The following is a 19,662-nucleotide window of genomic DNA, read 5'->3' on the forward strand; positions in this document are numbered from 1 at the left end:
GTCTGTGAACACTGGACATGGGACGACGGGCTTAAGACTCTAGAACAGGAGTCTCGCTTGCTCTGTGCACGTGACTGGGAAGTGCGATTAAAGCGAGGCGCACGTGGGGGAGCGCGAGGGGGGGGGGGGGGGTTGTCGCGGTGGCGCCCCGCCTCTGTTTTCTCAAAATCCACAGAGTCGTATGTAGGAGAGAATAATTGACAATTCATCATTATTAGTATTAAAATGATAATAACAGCGCAAGCTCTCCAGACATACACCACTTTGTTTGTTGTTGGTCTGGTTTTGTGAAAGAAGGCCTTTGTTGAATTGGCTCGCCTCGCTCAGCTTCTCTCTCCTGGCAGTCAGTAATCAAAGCCCTGTAAGTGGCTTGCCTCGGCTCAGATTCTCTTCTAGCTGGCAGGAAACGATCAGTTATGGGGGGGCAGGGGCAGGGGCAGGAGCGGGCCGATGCCGATCGCTATACTCCCCTCATCGAATCGCAGGAGTCGACTGAAGCCCTCACCTCCACCAAGAGCTTCAGTTGGAGCTCAGCGATCCCACCGTATAATCTCTCTCTCTCTCTCTCTCCCTCTCTCTCTCTCTCTCTCTACCTAGCCCTCACCATTAAGTAGTATCTTTATATGTGTCTAATTTCTGTTAGTATTGCTTGAGAGCGAGGTAGAGTTCAAGAGTGAGGGACAATAAGCTATTTCTACCAATAAGTACTTTATTGTAATCTCTCTAAATTTTGTGGGTATTGCTTGAGAGTCAGGAAGAGAGTGAGACTGAGTGAGTTGAACCTTACACAGCACATTTGCAATGCTTCCAGGTTCCTCTTTCCAGCTCTTGGAGGATCCTTATACGGTTATGACATCGGTGCAACATCCTCAGCCAGCATATCTATTGAGGTAACTAGGCATGGTAGTTGGGTAATTTGTGAATGTAATGACTAGGGTTTCTTAAGATCTCTTAGGCCCAATAAAGGTGCTTTAGGAAGAGTGAGAGAAAGAGAGATGGTCTACCCTATAATCCAAGTATTCCATGTGAAAGAAAACTTGTAAGGAAGAATTGTAGAGAGGATGTGCTAATGATGTCCGAAGCTTGATCTCAGGAGAGATGCCACTAGCTCCATATCTTCATGTTGGTAATAATATAAAGGTCTAGCCACCAAGTCATGGCTAAAACATCCAATGTCCTGAACTAGGTAGAACCTATAGATCTTGGGTATCAACATATAAGATAGTAGCTCAATGTTGACCATCCTATCCAAAGGAAGATGAAAAATGAAAAAGCTTTTCTCCAAGGTGTGTGGAGGAGTGCATGAAGAGGAGGGACTCCCATTCAAGTTGGAGGAATGGGATCCCTCTATGAAGGCCCCTCTAGAGGGAGTGAACAAAAAAACTTGTGGATCATGTTCTTTGAAGCGTTTGATGATGGAGGAAGTGCTAGTGGAGGTGTCAAAGAAGGTATTTGGAGTTGCAAGGGAACCAAGGTCAAATAGTTTCTACAAGTGGCCTCTCGAACCTGAGGAGAAGAGGAAAGGGTAACGTGTAGCTCATGAGGAGCCATGAGTGGATAGCCATGTATATCTCTCGGTGGAGTTGATTGTAGAGTCAAAGAAGTTGAAAAGTCTCTGTCTCTTGGTGGAGTGGGACTACTGAGGAGACGGTATTCAATAGCCATTGTATGCGTAGTATCATCCTTGAATAGATATTGCCAAGTTTTTTTATTTGAAGATATTGGCATTTTGCATGGGCATATTACTTTCTTGGCTTGATGGTGGAATGTTTTGAATTTGACACAACCATTCAAAACTTCAAAGACTTTTCTTCTTATCTATCTCATTATATCACGGCAAGAGATCCTTCGCTTCAATGCTTGGTGCTCTCCTAGCATTAGAAAGAATGCTAATTTTTTACAAGTAGAGGTTTTGACTACATTTAGGTTGCTTGATTGGCCTAACAAGCTGCTTATATGCAAAGGATAAATCCAATTGGATGGCGATATTGGGCTTGAAGTCTATTTAGGATGCTGTTATGCCAGGCTAGTCTAGGGTTTATTTTTTTTGTCGTATTTGTTAGTATTTCTAGGTACCTCGAGGTTATGGGTTGATTTGGTTGACCTTAGAGGATTGACTTTGAAGGCATTCTCCCTTGCTTGCGTTTTAGCTCTTATTGCTACACACAAGTGAATTAGGTTTCAAGATTGAGACTTGGACTCATAAACACAGTCTTGTGTGGTTGGACAATGACTCAAACTCTCAATTGAAAGGACAAAAGTACCATCATATTACATTATTCATCTTGCAAGTACAACACTTTATTGGGGGTCTTCCCATTGGGAATGTGCTGCATGGGTAGATGTATTTTCTCTATTACATATGATGAAACCCTTACTTATCTTTTCATCCCTTGCTTGGTTATCCAACAAATTTGGGATGTCATTGCTGACCTTGTTGATAGGTCAGAGAGAGTGCCCATTCATCCTTGGGTTTGGGCAAGAAGTTGTCCATGGCAACATTATAGTTGTTAGCAGTTTAGTTAGATCACGAGTGAGTTTGGGCATGCATAGTTGTGGATTGGGCATTGTAAATATTTTAGGTAATTTTTAGTCCTTTATCTGATGGTTTTGGCCATTTATTGCTAGCTGATCTTATCTTTTCATGGCATTATTTTATGCCTATTTATTGGGGGTTCCCTCCTCCTTAGGTCATTCATCACTTGCATATTTCTAGTGCAGGTCTTGTTGGAGAGAGCAAGCCGGTCCCAGTACGCATGCAGTCCCTAACTCAATGTTGTTCACAATTGTCTCATGTTTGGTATTTGAGTTATCCCTTTGTAGTTTTCTTCTCTTTTCTCTTTTCTCTTGTGTTGTGCTGTCTAGTACAACAGTCCTTTACACTTCCATCATTGCGCCCACTCTTGACATGGTATTAGATTTCAGGTCTAGAGGCTCTTGTTGTTGTTCACTGTTGTTGCAGGTCTGAAAACTTCTGCTGATCAGTCTCCTCAGCTTTCTATTGTCCAGGTGACCTGCTGCTGCCCTCAATCTCACTGTTTCCAGCATCAGCCATCTGTGTTTTTCATTCAGCTGCCTGTGTTTTGATTGTTTCACCTGTACGAGGCAGATTGCGACCTGTTTTCTCAGTTTTTGCTGCTTTTGCTGCTTATTCAGCCTATGTTGTAAGTGTTGACCCTGTGTTTTCAGGTTATGTGGTGTTTGCAGGCTGGGCGATTGTGTTTACAAGCTGTTTTGCAGTTGGTTCGGACTGTGTTTTGATTTTTGTAGTGGTTGGCATCTTTTTTGATTAGATTTTGTCTTAGACTGCATGTGAACTCTTGTTAGTGTAGTTTGTGCTGTGTCTTGGGTTTACTCTTTCTCTACTTCTCTTTTTTGTTTTATCTTCTCATCCTATCCTCTCCAAATGGCACCTTCCTGTTGCTCTCGTGATGACAAACTTCATGGCCTTGATTACTTAACATGGAATGTTGTTATGAAAGCATGGCTTGTGTAGAAGGAAGTGCTTCTGGTGTGTGGTTTTTGGAGCTATTGAGTGTCCTCAGCCTCCCACTCCTTTTCTAGATGATTGGGTCCAAGACAAACAAACATGGGAAAGTTGTGCTTACATGGAATTCTGATGATGCCCATCTGTATTTTGCCCTTCTCCGATGTATCTCTAAAGAGGTTTTACTAGCGATCACCTCCTCCAAGATAGCTTCAGCAGTATGGGAGAAGCTTCAGATGATGTATGAGGATCCCTCGATTGTGCACACAATGACCCTCTATGGTTAGGTCCAACAGATGAAGTTGAGTCAAAGGACACTATTTAGTCATTCTTGTTTTGTGTTACACAAGTACAAGATTAGCTTCGGCACATATAGTTCATGATTGTAGAGGCTCATCAGTGACATGAGCATGCAATATTCCATCATTGGGTTTTGGGCAAAACATTGTCCATGGCCTCCTTATAGTTTGAGTATATTGATCTTTTTCATTTTTTGCGTTGGACTAGTCTTGGGCACATTTGATGGACACGTAATGCATCTATTTTTGATTCGGCCCCAAGTATTCATGGTCATGAGGTCTGGATTCGAGGATTGTTACTATGGCAAGTTAGTCCTATGGTTTTTTCTTTTGTTATCCTCAGAGAGATGGTTGCTCCGTGGATGGATAGCATTCGCACCACTTTGGTTGTGCCAACTTCATGATCCCCTTTTCTATTATTATAGCACTATATTTCTTGTACTGTGTTGATTCCATATGTTGTTTTCTAATCATCTTTGAGTCCACTTAGTTGGCTAGAAGGCCCTTTCTAAATATTTCAATTCATTAATTTAAACTTGTTCATGGGGAGGGAGGGGGAAAGAGAGAAAATTCGTTCTCTCCTGTCCTACATTTGGTGAAAAGTGGTGGGAGCTCTTATGCATCCCTCTGATTGAGTGCTTGACAAGGTGAAATTTTTTACTCTTGTGCAATGGCATATGAAGATAATGTTCCATTTTCTCTAATTTTAGGGTTGTTGGGATAAGTGGTTTACCAAGAATAACCTTTGTTTTTAATTTCACTTTTGGTGTTCAAATTCATGTCGCTAGATTGAAAGGACTTCTCCCCACTCCCAGTTGAATCTTGTCCAATATGCAGACGATCTTTCTCTTGGGAGGATTTAGTCTCCTCACATACTACAATTCACTCCGGTGTTTTGTCATGACTTTAGCTTTTTGTGACTCTTGTACCTTGTAATTAATACAATCAGTCTCACAGAGAGAGAGAGAGAGAGAGAGAGAGAGAGAGGGGGGGGGGACAAGATCTCAATGTAGTTGCAAGATTGACATCCCTTCCTCGCCCTTGATTTTAATCATCCTTGGCAAGATTCGAATCTTGTGGGTTGGCTAAGTCTAGAGGGTGCTTTAGTTAATGATATATCACCTTATTTTTAGAGATTGCTATTAGTTGGTGACCAAGGCAATGCTATTTTCAAACTACATAAAAGCAAGGTATGGTGGAAATTGACTCTTATGGAAGTTTGGCTCAATAGTGTTGACCTAAAATATGCATTACTTGTTGATTAGCCTCTTAAATAGCCCTAAAACATGCTTATTTAATGTAAAAATGCTAAAACGGAGAGATGTTTGAGAGAGTTAGAATGGGGAGAGGCTTTAGATTGTTGAGGACCCAAACTTTCTATAAATAGGCATGTTGCCCTCCATTCAGCCTTGATCTTCTTTTTGCAAATTGCACGTTATAGAGCTTTGGTGTCCACACCGAGTTTGTAGAGGATAGCAGCTGGAGGTGCTCATCATCACCCTCTATCATTAAGTGCCTGTTGTCCAGCCATTCCATGTTGTTCATGACAGTTTCTAGTCCTCTATTTGCTGCTGTCAGCCAAGCAACTTGTGTAAATCACTTTCTAGCTGTTGTACAATTTGCCATGTCAGCCTACAACTATGTTTTCGATCTCCAGCTGTCACTAGGCCATCAACCATTCTCCTCTAGCAATCACCTTCACTCCAGCTGTTGTGTTTATTGATTCTCTCTCCTCTAGTTGGCGCCATCATCATTGCAGTTTGCATTTGCTATCTTCTCTCTCTTGACATTTGCATTTGCTGCATACTCTCTCTTTTGCTTGTCTTGCATAAAATCCAACTTCCCAATTGAGTTTGCTATTGTCTGACACCTTTGAAGGCTACCATATGCATTTCAGGATCCATTTAGGAGTACAACACACTCTTTAGCTCAGAATCTTTGCCTTGGTTCTTGAGATAGGAGGGTTTGAGGTTTAGTTATCATTCCTCGCACGGTTTGTCTGTTGTATGAGCATTGTATATTCAATATTCATTCAATGTGCTCATTGTCTCTGAGTTACCCTAACCCTAACCTTAACCGCATTTTGTGTTTAGTTTGTGCTTTGTTATATGATTGTCTTGTGTTTTTTGTGTTTAGAGCATTTCTTCACAAATAAGACTCCCTTCAAATGCAAAATTTTTCTTTGGAGAATGTTGATGGGTGGCATGTCCCTTGCCTCGGCTCTTTCTAGGCTTTGTAATTTAAATGGCAATTGTTTCTATTGTACTACTAGTGTGGAATCTTCTCACTATAGATTTATTTCATGTCCATTGGCTAGGAAGATCTTGTCCCTCTTGTTTGACAGTTGGAGAGAGGTGTTGGGACCTTTGTTGTGTCCCTTTGATTGGGCCTTTGGTAAGGCAAAATATTCCTCTCTTGCGTAGCCACACATGAAGACCTTGTTTCATTTTCTTAATTCTAGGGTCGTTGGTATAACTAGGTCACCCAAAGCGCCTTCATCTTTGATTCTACCCATGGGGTTCAAAGTCATATTACTAAGCTCAAGGGTCTTCTCCATTGACAAGTTGGATCTTTTTCAGCATGCTAGCCTTCTCCCTAGGGAGGATTTAGTTTCTTGGCATATGGGAGTTTCTTCTGCTACTTTGCTATGACTCTTCTATTTCTCATGTGATTCATATAATTACTCAGAGAGAGAGAGAGAGAGAGAGAGAGAGAGTTAGATGATGTATTTCTGTTGCCATTGGCTATGCGTTTGGCTGATCTTATTAAAGAGTTTCAGTTGAAATCTTATCAGCAGGCCAAATTGCAAAATTTGATCGAGAATTTGCAAGATAGTGCTTGTCATACTCATAAGTTCTTTCGAGCTTTCCATGCATCTCTTGCTCGAGAGAATATGACTAGACTCCAGGATGCAGAAGGTCAAATGGTCATTGATTTCAGACTATTGTGAATATGTGTAGGAATTATTTTCTAGACCTTCTTGGTTCTACTCCTTCACCTTCTGACCAAACTACTCATGCTCGCTCAGTTTTCTATGATTTGGTCTGCAATCAGGTTCCACATGACATGCAAACTACTTTGGAGACAGATATTCGTGAGGGGGAGGTTATGGATGTTTTGTTACACTTGCCCAAGGATAAAAGTCTTGGTTGGGATGGTCTCACCAATGAATCCTTTGAGGTTTTTGCTACACGACTGGTGAAACCATTGACGGCTATGTTTTAGCAGGTTTGGGAAACGGGGTTCATGCCTTCCTCATGGAAAGGACTTGTCAAATTGCTTCCAAAAGTTCCTTCGCTATCTATGTTGAAACATTGGCGACCAATTTCTTTGATGGGTTTTATGTATAAAATCTTTTCCAAAGTGATGGCGAATCGGCTCCATAAGCATCTTCTTGCCATTGTGCATCCTCTTCAATATGGTTTCAATAAGGGCCGAAACATTCTGCATAATGTCTTAAATGTGCAAATCGCTATTGACTATGCAAGGCACTCTAATCAGGAGGTGGTATTGATTCAATTGGACCTGGAAAAGGCTTTTGATTATTTAGATTGGTCTTTCATTGTAGAACTTATGTCTACTATGGGCTTTGGTACTCGGTTGTCTCGTTTGATCTACACCATTAGTGCTGCGGCTTCTTCGCGAGTTATGCTGAATGGTGGTGTTACCGAGCCATTTGTTCTTGCACGCTCTATGAGACAGGGTTGCCCTTTGAGTCCTCTCTTTTTGGCCCTTGTGACTCATCCGGTTCTTTCAATGTTATCTCATATGGCAGCTTCTACTCAGTTGGTTGGCTTGTCTTTTCCTTTTGGACAGCACTTTATTAGTCAATCCTTGGCTGATGATAGCTTTATGATTTTGCGTGTGGACAGGATAATCTTCGCAAAGCATTAGATGTTTGGACTCTCTTTGGTCATGCTTCTGGTCTTCATATCAATGCTTTGAAATCAGCCATTCTCAGTTGTACGGAGTCAGATTTGCAATCATTGGACTGGCAGGAAATGGTTGTTCCCCGTGGTTCCATTATCAGGCATCTTGGGTATCCTTTGGGTGTTGATGTTCGGCCAAAGCAACTACTAGAGTGGATTTCATAGAAACTAGCAGCTAAGTTTCTGTATTGGAAGTCACAGGCTTGGCCCTTATATGTTCGCCTCAAAGTGGCTCAGACAATTATGTTGCCAATGCTCACATATTTCTTGTCATTGCTGCCTTGGACTACTACTACATTGAATGCTCTTACTCAGTACATTCGTTTCATGTTATGGAAGGACTCCTTGCATGCAGGCATTTCATGGATTTCTTGGTCGCATGCATATACCCCCAAAGGCATGGGTGGTGGGGCTATTTTGGATGTCGAAACTCATATGCTAGCATTCCGTTGGTCTCTTTTTCGTGCCATGTGCTTGGATCATCGCCCGTGGGTCTTTATAGCCCGTTATTTTCTTGAGGATCATGGGCTTGTGCATGGTAATATCCAAATTCGGAGCTCCTGGTGGCATGTTCTTAATGCAGACGCTCGGTTTTCTAGTCCTTCATCCTCCTTGCTTGCTCATTTGGTATGTTTTTGGAAATTGGTTCTCCAGAAGGCTTAGTGGCATCCAACGGAGGATTGCTTAGCTACTAACTCTTTTCAACTAGAATTGTTGGCAGCCTCGCGATTACTTTCTTGGGAAGGCAAATATGAGCTCAAACCAAAATTTAACCGCATGGCACGTTTGGGCTTGACTTTAGTTGCAGATGCCACCCTTGCCAATCGCAATATGTTGATATTGTTTCGTACAGCCAGGGGCTTTTCAGGATCCCTTGTGGATACTGTGATTTATGGGGACAGCTTTTGATGGTGCTCTAGAGCAGACAACCCTTTCTTGCCCTTGCTTCGGATTGTCCCTGGCAGGACTGGGATCTTGTAGGCCGGCTGAATTTGGAAAAGGCCTCAGCTAACCAAGTGTATCATCTTTTGATTAAAGATCGTCAATGGCTGGTTACTAAAGCTAATACTGTATGGGGATTGCGTAAATCTTAGTCATGGTGGAAGGTAACTGTGATGGAGGGCTGGTTGAACAAGACACCTTTCAAATGCAAGGTCTTTCTTTGGAGGGTAATGATTGGTGGTCTTTCTCTTGCTTCAGCCCTTTCCAAGTGTCGAATCTCCAACGGCAATTGTTTCTTTTACACCACCAATGTGGAATCGACCTGTCATTGATTTATTTCTTGCCCTCTCGCTAAGAAAATCTGGTCACTCTTGTCAGCGGTTTGGTTTCTCGCTAAGCCCTTTTGATTGGGTTTTTGTGTGGCCCAAATATCCCACACCGGCACAATCGCATATGAAGATCTTGTTTCACTTTCTTAGATACTAGGGCTGTTGGCACAATTGGACCATTCGGAATGCTTTTCTTTTTGATTCAGCCTCTAATGTTCAGGGACATATTGCTAGGCTTAAAGGTCTCTTGCATTGGCAGATAGATCTCATTCGGCACTTTGACTTACTCTCTCGGGAGGACTTACTTCCCTGGCATATGGCAATTTCCTCTACGTCTTTGCCATGACTTTTGTAACTCTTTTGTCGTTTAGTACTTTATAAATATAACATCCATTACGAAAAAAAAAAGAAATAAAGTGATATATTAACATCTACAAAAGGCCAAAATGACCTATGAGACCATGAGTTACAATCATGTGTATGATGGTACAACTGTTTGGGCAAAATATGTAGCACAAAGCAAAATAAGAAAGGAAACTAACTATGGCTATGTGTAAAACATAGAGCTCTATCTAGTAACAATGAGCTCCAAATGGTACAATCTCATGCGGGTATGGAGAGCCTAGCTCTAGCGCGAGCAATAATCCCCTATATTCGCCTATGAAGGTGTCGTCGGTGTCTGTGTTGAGGCCTAGGACGTCTCGATTGGCTAAGCTGAACGGCTTGATCAATCAGTACTCCTTGTTTGTGTGTGGACTGTGGCGGTGAGAGAGGCTCTCGTGTGGACTGTGGTTGTAACTTTATTGAAGTCTTCTAAGTCTCCTTTGCAAAGAAGTCTGTGAGCTGCCTCTATGAAGGGCCTTGATGTCTTGGAGCAGCTATACTCCTGAGGCGCATGTCATGAAGCCGTTGTATCTCAAGAAGAAAGAGGCCAAGGCATTGCTGATCGGCAAAGTCCATGACTTTGGATAGTGGTCCTAATCTGTCTCTAAAGAGAGTGGAAACGACCACGGATCTCATAATACGCTAGTGGCAGATATAATACTCCTTAGTCTCTAGCTCTAATTGACATATCTGGCATATGCGCTCCTTTGGTGGGATGGATCTATATCTGCTAGTCTCAATCTCTAGCTGATGTGAGGAGGTGCGCAATTGGCCAATAGTACATCTGATCCCATGGAAAAGGTGAGAGAGAGAGAGAGAGAGAGAGAGAGAGAGAGAGAGAGAGAGAGAGAATGTGCGACAATATGGTATTCAACATGCTTCCTTGTTTCGAGCTGAATTGCAACATGCTCAAGCTTTATTAGCCCATTCCTTGGCTTTGTGTCAGACTGGGGATTTCGATGATGACTTGCTCACTTGCATTGAATTGCTGAAAGGCAGGGTCCAATCTCTTCAGGAAGAGGAGTATGCAAAATACAAACTGTTAGCTAGAGTCGAAGCTTTACATAATAACAATAGTCAAACTCATCAATTTTTTGCTCATCTGCATAAAAAATATGCTCGGGAAAATATTGTGCGCTTAAAGGATGGGCAAGGTGATATGGTGATTGATCCTGCCTCCATTATTCGGATGATTGTTGACTTTTATAGGGCCTTATTGGGTCCGTAAGAGATCCTTACAGATGCTGTTCTCTCTGCTCGAACAAACATTTGTGGCCTGGTTAGTAATCAGGTCGCACCAAAATGGGTGAATCTAATGGAGGCCGATATTTCTGAAGAGGAAGTGGAAGAAGTGCTGTCTCACTTGCCTCGAAGGAAAAGTCCAGGCTAGGATGGGCTTCCTAATGAGCTGTTTTCAGCCAATGTGCAACTGCTTGAGGACCCATTAACTCGATTGTGTCAACAGGTGTGGAACTCGGGTATGATGCCTTCAGATTGGAAGATTGCAATCATCAGGTTGTTGCCCAAAGTTCCCTCTCCGTCCTCTTTGAAACAATGGAGACCCATTTCAGTCATGGGATCGTTATATAAAATCTTCTCCAAGATCATTGCCAACAGATTGCAGAAAGTATTTCCGCACCTCATTTATCCACGTCAATACGGTTTCATTAAAGGTCGAATATAATGCACAACATTTTGAATGTCCAGCTGGGAATTGATTATGCCAAAGCTTCTAGCCAGCAGGTTGTTATGCTTCAGTTGGATATTGAGAAGGCATTTGATCATGTTAGTTGGTCATTTTTGCGGCAATTAATGTCTACAATGGGTTTTGGCCCCCGTATGATTTCTCTAGTTGATACCATTAGTCAGGGTGTTGTGGCCCATATTGCTCTTAATGGAGGGATTACGGAGGAAATCGCCTTATCTTGGTCTCTTCGGCAAGGCTGTCCACTCAGCCCCTTGTTGTTTGCTTTGGTAACTCACCCGATGCTCTCATTATTGGATAAGTTGGCAGCTCAAGGTGAGATAGTTGGCTTATCTTTTCCTGGGGGTGATCAGCTGGTGGGCCAATCTTTGGCAGATGATTCTTTTATGTTCCTCAAGGCGGATCCTATTAATGTCAATCGGGCAATGGTGGCTTGGAACCTTTTTGCTTTGGCATTGGGTCTTCACATTAATACTCAAAAATCCACCCTTCTCTCTTGTACGGACAATGATCTGCAGGCCTTGGGATGGAATGGAATTGTGATCTTGAGGGGCAATATAACTAGACACTTGGGATATCCTATTGGTGTGGAGGTTGCTCCCCATGCTTGGTTGGATTGGATGGCATCCTGAATCCATGACAGGTTCATGTACTGGAATTCTCAGAGTTGGCCTCTTCATGTTAGGCTAAAAGTGGCTCAACGCATCATGATCAGTATGATTTCGTTCTTTCTGCCATTGCTGCCTTGGACTAAGAAGTCCCTTTTGGAATTGGTCCAGCCTATTAGATTTATGCTATGGAAAAAGAAATGCAATCGTTTGGGGCAAGTATGGATCTCTTGGTAGCATGTGACCACTCCGAAAAGGATGGGGGGTGCAGCTTTGTTGGATGTTAATTTGCATATGGCCGCTTTGAGGCTGTCCCTTTTGCAGAGTCTATGTATTCAGTGTCTTCCTTGGTCAGATATTACCAAATTCTTCATAGAGAAGATTGGCATCTCTCATGGAAACACGGTTATTCATGCTTCAGCACTTACTACTAGAGTCACTACTAGAGTCTAGTACATTTTGATAGTTTATTGAGTACTCAATACTGTAGTTTGTATTCAGTTTGAGTTATGACTCCTGAGTCCCAACTCTTGACTTTATTTTTGTACGTTGGCCTTGCCACTTGAGCCTTGGCTCTTTCATGATGATTTGATGTGTAACTCGCCTTTCAAACATTCATAAATTTTGGCTCTTGAGTCTTTAATCATTAGAGTGTTTTTGGTTGTGTGTGGTTAACTATGTGCAGTGTTGATTGGTCTTAATGTATCATGCACCATTCATGCAATATGATGTGTAAAGTGTGTTTTTAGAGTGTCTTTGAATACTCGTGAAGTTGTTCGATGGAAAATGATTAAAAAAGTCCTGTAATCTATCTATTTTTAAATTTCTTATTCCTTCCCCATTCTTGGAATGGGCCTCCCATTCCAATTTGTGTTTCCTGTTCCCATTACTGTTCCCTTCCTGTTCCATGTGGCTATGGCTCACACAAACCAGTTGCTGCTGAAGGTTGAGATGACAGATTTTGGCTTCCTCCACTTCTTCATTGGCCTAAGGATATTTTAGCTAACTAGGGATTCTTTAGTTCTCAGCAGTCATATGTCTCAGAGCTACTGTTTATATTTCTCCATGTGTAAGTGCCCAGTCTTTCATCCCTTATGAATTTGGAGGTCAAGCTTTCTTAGCATGTTGATAGCAAGCTGGCAGATGCTTCTAGAGATTATTGGTTCTTTGCCGATGGCCATTGTCTGTGGTTTCCTGCACTGCCCTCTCCTTGTTCATTGGCATGCAACCTTGTAGGATCTTCAATACCTGCAGGGGTCTCTAATATTTATATTGTATTGAGGGCTGTCAATTTGATATGTTGTGACCCTAGTGTAAACATGCTGCTCAGAAAATCTCACCCAGATCTTAAACATCAAAAGTGCACCGCTTCTTGGATGTGAAAATCCTGAAAATAAATTGTGAACGCCATGTCTTTTTGCAATTTATGTTTGATACTGATTCTATCCCGTAAATGTGAAGAGAAACTCTGATATGTTGACCTATAACAATGGTCTATATTTAACATTCCTGATTGAAATCCATTTGAAACATAAGTGGTTACTTGGCTTGCAGTCTGCCTCACTCAGCGGTACAAATTGGTATGATCTGTCATCAGTGGAGATTGGTCTTGTGGTAAAACAATGTTCTATTTTTTTCAATCAATTGTAAGCTGAAGGACTTTCTCTTGTATGTATAGTAAAGCACAGTAAAGTAATCAGTCAGTTTTCCATTTTAAGGTGCTTTTGAATGAAAATGCAGGAAAGTGGGTCACTTTATGGTGCTTTGGTGGGATCTGTTGTGGCCTTCACTGTAGCAGACTTTTTAGGTTTCTCTTTAATTCTTTCTTCTACTTTGGGTTACTTTCTTATGTTAGCTTTTCTTTTTAGTCTCATCAGTCATTGATGCCACGTCCATGACTTGCACACAATGATTTCTAATGCAATTTAACCATGAGAAAGGTCGTCGAAGAGAGCTGTGTACCGCTGCTTTATTTTACATCCTTGGAGCAATTCTGGAGGCTGCAGCACCAAATTTTGCAGTTTTGCTGATTGGAAGACTTGTTTATGGCTTGGGAATCGGTATGGTAAGTCACAGTTTCAATCTCATTGATGTATGCCTCTCCTGCCATTATTGGGTGTGGTATATGCACATTGCATGAACATACCACTGGTTATGCACTTTACATTCAATCTCAATTGTCAATCACTGAATTTCATCACCTGTTAGTTATGGAGAGTGGTCTTTTGTGGACCATCCTCAATCTGTACCAAATGGAATTCTATTCCACACAAGCCACAAGTTTCTCTCATATTCAGGGCAGTGCAAATACAGAAAAAGAGATTATACGTTCCTCTGAAAATGTGCTGTTTATCCATTTTTTCAGTGGGACACTTAAGTCTGTAGTGTTGCTTAGTGCTGCCAATTCAGGGACATAGCTTTATTTTTGGGTATTACCTGAAAGAAACTGGCTGCACATGAATTGGTAAGGTGTATAGAGTGTCTATTTTCTGGAGATTGCACCAAATATTTATTCGTGCATATGCAGAAGAAAACATTGTGACTGACAACTCAATTTACACTTTATACTGCCATTAAAGAAGGAGATGGGGTTAAGCTACAGTCTCTCTTGAATCAGTGACATTCTACATTGTGTCAGTCATCTCGTCTCTGTAATTTTGGGTTTATTCATACAACATACATATGATAGGATTTTGTGTAGCAATAAAAATTGGTGTTTTTCTCAGTTGGTATACTGACTGTCCTTAAGTTTTAAAAACCTTTGACATAAGGAAGTGTAAACAAACTTTGGTGTAGCAGTACAAATCATGCCTTCTCCTTCATCCAATCTTGCACAAATGTGAAATCACTGCTACTTAATCAACAGTTGGATGTATCAATTCTATCTGGTTATCTGCATCAGGCTATGCATGGGGCTCCAATGTATATTGCAGAAACTTGCCCGGGGGAAATTCGTGGGACATTAATTTCAATGAAAGAAGCTCTCATTGTTGTAGGAATGCTGGTATGTTTGTCCATAATGAATCTGATTTTCTCAAACCAGTATTTTTCTGATGATAGCATTAAAAAGTTTTGAACTCATCCAATGTGGGGAGTGTGTTTTTGAGTACTGCAAATCCTTGTATTTACCAGCTTGGTTATCTTGTTGGTTATCTTGCTGTGGATACTGTGGGGGGATGGAGGATTATGTATGGAGTCAGTGCACCTATTGCTGTGATAATGGCAGTTGGCATGTGGTGGCTGCCTCCTTCACCAAGATGGATTTTGCTTCGCGCTTGTAAAGGCAAAGGAAGCATGGAAACATCCCGAGAACAGGCTGCGGCAGCTATACGAAGGCTGAGGGGAAAGGATACCGATGAGGATGTTGTCCGAAATCAACTCCTGGAAACCTTACAATCTTTGCAGTCAGTGCAAGATGAAGTGAGCTTCACAGACATTTTCAGAGGCACAAGCCGAAAGGCTCTCACCATTGGCGTCGGCCTTGTCTTTTTTCAGCAGGTTTGCATTTCAGTTGATCATTGGTATTGGCCTTGTCTTGTTTTGGCATTTTAGCATTTGTACTGTTATGATAATGATGTTCTTTATTAAAATAAAGTGCATTCTGAGGTGTGAATGCTTTCAGATTACTGGACAACCAAGTGTACTTTATTATGCTGCAGCAATCTTTCAGGTTGGTTTGCATCTTTGTTTGTTTCTTTGGTTTGGTGTAATGCCCCATTGTTACAAATAAATAGTGATTTGACTGCTGCAGAGTGCAGGATTTTCAGCTGCTTCAGATGCCACGCTAGTTTCAGTCATTCTGGGTTTTTTCAAGGTGCAGCATGTATTTTGATTTCACCTATAATTTTAGTTTTCCCTTTGATGTTTCATGATTGTTAATCTGGATAGATCCACAATTTAAAGTGCTTCTGATATGCTTGAGTTTAGAGTGGGAAAAGACATCATTCTGTCAGAAGAGAAAGAGTTAGGCAGCTGACTGGATTATCAATGTTAAATACTGTTCGATCATTTACTGTATGCTTTTTGAATGATCAACTCTCTTAGCCCATAGAACCTTGTCCCTAAGTTTACCTTGTATGCTTTTTGAATAACTTGGACAAAGATATGGAATGAGGCAAGAAAGGTGGGAAGGAAGTGAAAAAGGAGCAAAGTCGTATCACTATTTTGTGCCAAAGCACTGGTTGAAACGAAAAATGTTGTTATAATGGTATCATGAACCATGGAAGTAGAGGGAGGAAAATCAAGATGAAATGATTTTACTTTGTGTAGCTAAGCAGACTGTCAGGATATGACTCTCGTGCTCCCCTGTCCAACCCTTTTTATTTGTAAGAAAGATCTGTAAGGAAACTATTCAGACCTTGAAGTGTGGTAATTTTGTGATAGTATTCTCATTTTTATATGCACAAGCTTGATTGTGAGATTTCTTGGTGGGGAGTGACTTTTAATTGTGTTGAGGTAGATTCTTGAAACTGTTCATTAGATCTGTGTTGATAGTCCAATCCTGTTGGCTGATTTTGGTAGACCAGCATGAAAGCTATTCTTCTGAGACTTGCATCATGAGAGAAGCAGACAAGCATGCATGTGTGCCCTAAATAATCTACTGTTTTTTTATATTGGTATGCAGGTGCTAATGACTTTGTTTGCAGTGTGGAAAGTAGATCAACTGGGTCGAAGGCCACTCCTTATTGGAGGGGTGTTGGGTATTGTGAGTGCTGTTCAAGTTGAAATTGTGTAGCTGTTCATTTTATTTTTGTGATGTTCTGATCTCTCTGCTGAGTCATCTATGTATATTAACTAAATCTGACATGTTTGTCTTTCGATGGCAGGTTCTTTCTCTCATCCTTTTGGCTGTGTACTATGCATTTGTACAAGGTGCTTCGGCATTGGCTGTCATTGCTCTTCTCCTTTATGTTGGTTGCTATCAGGTAAGTGATTAAGGGCAAATAAGTGTTCCAATGTCTGAAGTGTGATCCAGCACTAGTGTCCAATGATTTTCTTCTCGATCTGCGAAAGCACAGGCACAGTTTGATGCTCCTTTTCGCAATGCCCTTGACTGTTCTGAGCTAGAGTGATTTGATTTTGTGCTGTACATTGGTAGGTGTCATTTGGTCCCATATCATGGCTCATGGTTTCCGAAATTTTCCCCTTGCGAACACGTGGACGTGCTCTCAGTATTGCTGTTTTGGTTAACTTTGCTTCAAATGCAATTGTTACTTTCGCATTCTCACCCCTAGAGGTAAGTTCTTTTCATCTTTACATTCTTGAATGTATGCCTATTTCTTTTGCTACCCTCAATGGTTTAAAATATATATTTTCATGTCTCTTACTCTGGATGATAAATCCAAAATTGATATTTTACAAAGAAGTCAGCCCTGCAAAACTGCTGCTGGGGTACTCCTATTGTTTCAAAACTCTTAAGTGATTTTATATTTTTTCCTCTAAAGCTACAATGTTGGTAATCCAGTTAGCAAATTTCATATCTCTGCTGTGGCACCTTACGTGTGCCCAGCCAGTCCACTTGCTGTCAGCTTACTGCAGCCCTTAATTTGTCCTCACCACTGTCAGCACTGTCATGTCCAAACACAAAACACAGCAGCCATTAAGAAAAACATAAAAGGAATCAAAAATGCTTTCTTCACCACAAAAGGGCTGACAATGCAAGTGTTGGTAAATGATCAAAAGACACAGAATAACTGAAGCACATGAGACACAATGAGAGGTTAGAAGTTTTATGATTGGTATGATATTCATATGGTTGGTTGAAACATACATACGCTTATCATAGCTCACATATTGTACACATGGTCTATGGGCCTATCATAGTTGGCAATGGTTGGACCTTAAGCCGTATGGGGTGTTGGGGAAAATGTTTGATTAAAAGATGATAACATAAATTTTTGTCCCAGCTTTGCACTAGGGTTTATGATCTAGGCATTCAGTGCACTTACTCTGATCTTTCTAGAGAAATCAAGGAAAATTTTAGGGCTATGTCAATATTTGGGTCCTAAGCCATGTGGTTTTTCACAAAAAGTTGTTCTATTAAAAGATGATGTGATAATCTTGTGTTCCAGCTTTGCACTAATAAAAAGATTAGGTCCATGTAACCTGCGTGTAAGATTCTGAGCCATGGGACTTGAATGCAACTCCAATCATACCCCCATACCAGAACACATGTGACATGTGTGAACATCTAAAAAAACTAACCTGACACACTTTGTAAGGGTGGAACATGAACCGTGTGAAAGGAGAGGATAATAGCCTCAGAAATTGGCACTAACTAGAAAGTTAGGGTATCCTTAAGAGTGCTATCAAGCTCTAAAAACCAAGGACCACTGAAGAAAATCCTTAAGAGTGCTATCCTTAGATGGTAGAAGTGGGAAATACATTTTTCTTTATCTGCCTAGACTCGAGGTTAAATGAAATGTTATTGTGTATTGCATTCCTATTTAATAGAAATCGCTTTTCACATCTCTGTATATGTTATTCCACAATGTACCCTGAACCAAACAATTTGCAATGGTTACAAGGTTCTACAAGACTACCACTTCTAGAGAACACTTAAGACCCATTTTGTAGCTTGAGTGACATCATGTTTTCTAAGGCAATCTTCAATCTAGATGTAGAAAATGTTCGCATAACATGTGAAAAGGCGCACTTATACACAATGTGATGATAAACCGATGCAGGAAGCAATTGGGACAGCAGCAACATTCAGCTTGTTCGCAGTGATCGGTGTTTTTGCACTGATTTTTGTGATTTTCAAGGTGCCTGAAACAAAAGGGTTGAGCCTGGAGGAGATAGAAGCAAAGCTCTCTCACTGACTGAGTCGTGTGATTTATTTGTACCACTGATATCAAGACTACCAGAGACACAGAGCACCACTGGCCAAAGACAAATGCAAGGCGATACCATTGGAAGGACTTGACAGAAACCCACCCACCTGCACATGATGATGTTTGGAGATGCATCCCCTGCAGGTCTTTTAATGGCTTCCTGGCAAGGGCATTCACTCACAACAGAGAAGAGACAAGAAAAGACCTACTTACTTATGGTGATCGAGGATTCCCTTAGATGGTAGAAGCCGGAAATACATTTTTGATTCATCATTATTATGTCAATGTACATAAGATGTTTGCCTAATCTGTGTTTACCTCTATACCTTGAGAGAATTTTTGTAATTACATGTCAATCTTCCCAAAAGAACCTTGATGAAGTGGCCACCCTCGTTCTATCAGCCCAACGGCCTTGGTTTCAATCTTGCTTTTTATTCCTATTACTAGATATTTCATGTGACAGTGACCTTTCCTTGTTTCGGATTAAAGCTCAAACTATGTAGATATGTCTGTAGATAATGTCGGTGAAAAACGACAAGACTAACATCTTTCACAAGACGTGCAAATTTCTTTACTTTGTGTTGACGAGCAAAGTAGCCAAAATCAGGCATGAGAGCTGTCAAATTTAGGCGTCACTGACAGACATCGGATTTTAAGCCTTTCAGTTTCTGGTCGAGAGGAGCCATAATTCGAAGCTTCAAAAACATTTCAATGCTGGATTCAGGATTTTCGCATCGTCACGATGGCGAGTTTGAATGAAGGGCGTAAGCCGCACTCCTGATATAATTTGTGTTAAACGTGTACGAGCCAAGTTCACACGTGCACCCTCGTAGGGAGAGCCCAGAAGGCTAAATCTAAATTTTGGAGTGCAGGAATCGTGTGGCATTATCGCAACCTTGCTTGGACTCATAACATGATATTGTGATTTTTATTATCAATGGTTGCTCTTGTTTGACCCTCCATGTCAATATTGACATCAAGATTATCTAGGAAGGTGTTGGGGTTCATTCGTAGAGCGCAATTTTGAAGATTGCAACAAGTTAATTGTCAAAAAAGGTTCAAGTGCTCTACCTACACTGCAAGGAGGGTTTTCGAAGTGATCGCTCTGTCAATGTGCCTATCCTCTCTCTTGCATTACTGGAAGTT

The 19,662-nt window shown here is 41.2% G+C and overlaps 1 protein-coding gene across 2 annotated transcripts; it reads left to right on the forward strand.

Moving 5' to 3' along the window:
- The first annotated feature begins 129 nt into the window (after positions 1–129).
- On the forward strand, positions 130–18,959 carry LOC148029646 (D-xylose-proton symporter-like 3, chloroplastic). Of its 2 annotated transcripts, XM_087685887.1 has the most exons (13): positions 130–544; positions 812–890; positions 13,238–13,297; positions 13,424–13,490; positions 13,624–13,748; positions 14,586–14,687; positions 14,816–15,181; positions 15,306–15,353; positions 15,435–15,497; positions 16,308–16,388; positions 16,510–16,608; positions 16,782–16,919; positions 18,370–18,959. In XM_087685887.1, the coding sequence occupies exons 1-13, from the start codon at positions 417–419 to the stop codon at positions 18,502–18,504; spliced, it is 1,491 nt and encodes a 496-aa protein (XP_087542013.1). In that variant the 5' UTR covers positions 130–416; the 3' UTR covers positions 18,505–18,959. The 2 variants fall into 2 exon arrangements, with proteins under 2 accessions (XP_087542013.1, XP_087542014.1); XM_087685888.1 differs by lacking the exons at positions 130–544; positions 812–890 and having other exon boundaries at positions 13,291–13,329.
- The last annotated feature ends 703 nt before the right edge of the window (positions 18,960–19,662 follow it).

Source organism: Lygodium microphyllum, chromosome 10 (genome assembly GCF_053477565.2).
Source record: "Lygodium microphyllum isolate KBCC chromosome 10, Lygodium_microphyllum_v1.1.10, whole genome shotgun sequence".
NCBI lineage: Eukaryota > Viridiplantae > Streptophyta > Polypodiopsida > Schizaeales > Lygodiaceae > Lygodium > Lygodium microphyllum.

What these genes read in the sequence shown, in the direction of transcription:
- LOC148029646 (XM_087685887.1), top strand. Translation starts at nt 417, where the DNA reads ATGGGGGGGCAGGGGCAGGGGCAGGAGCGGGCCGATGCCGATCGCTAT. An exon ending in TCATTGTTGTAGGAATGCTG is followed by an intron (nt 14,688 to 14,815) that starts GTATGTTTGTCC and finishes TGTATTTACCAG; the next exon opens with CTTGGTTATCTTGTTGGTTA. An exon ending in TCATTCTGGGTTTTTTCAAG is followed by an intron (nt 15,498 to 16,307) that starts GTGCAGCATGTA and finishes ATTGGTATGCAG; the next exon opens with GTGCTAATGACTTTGTTTGC.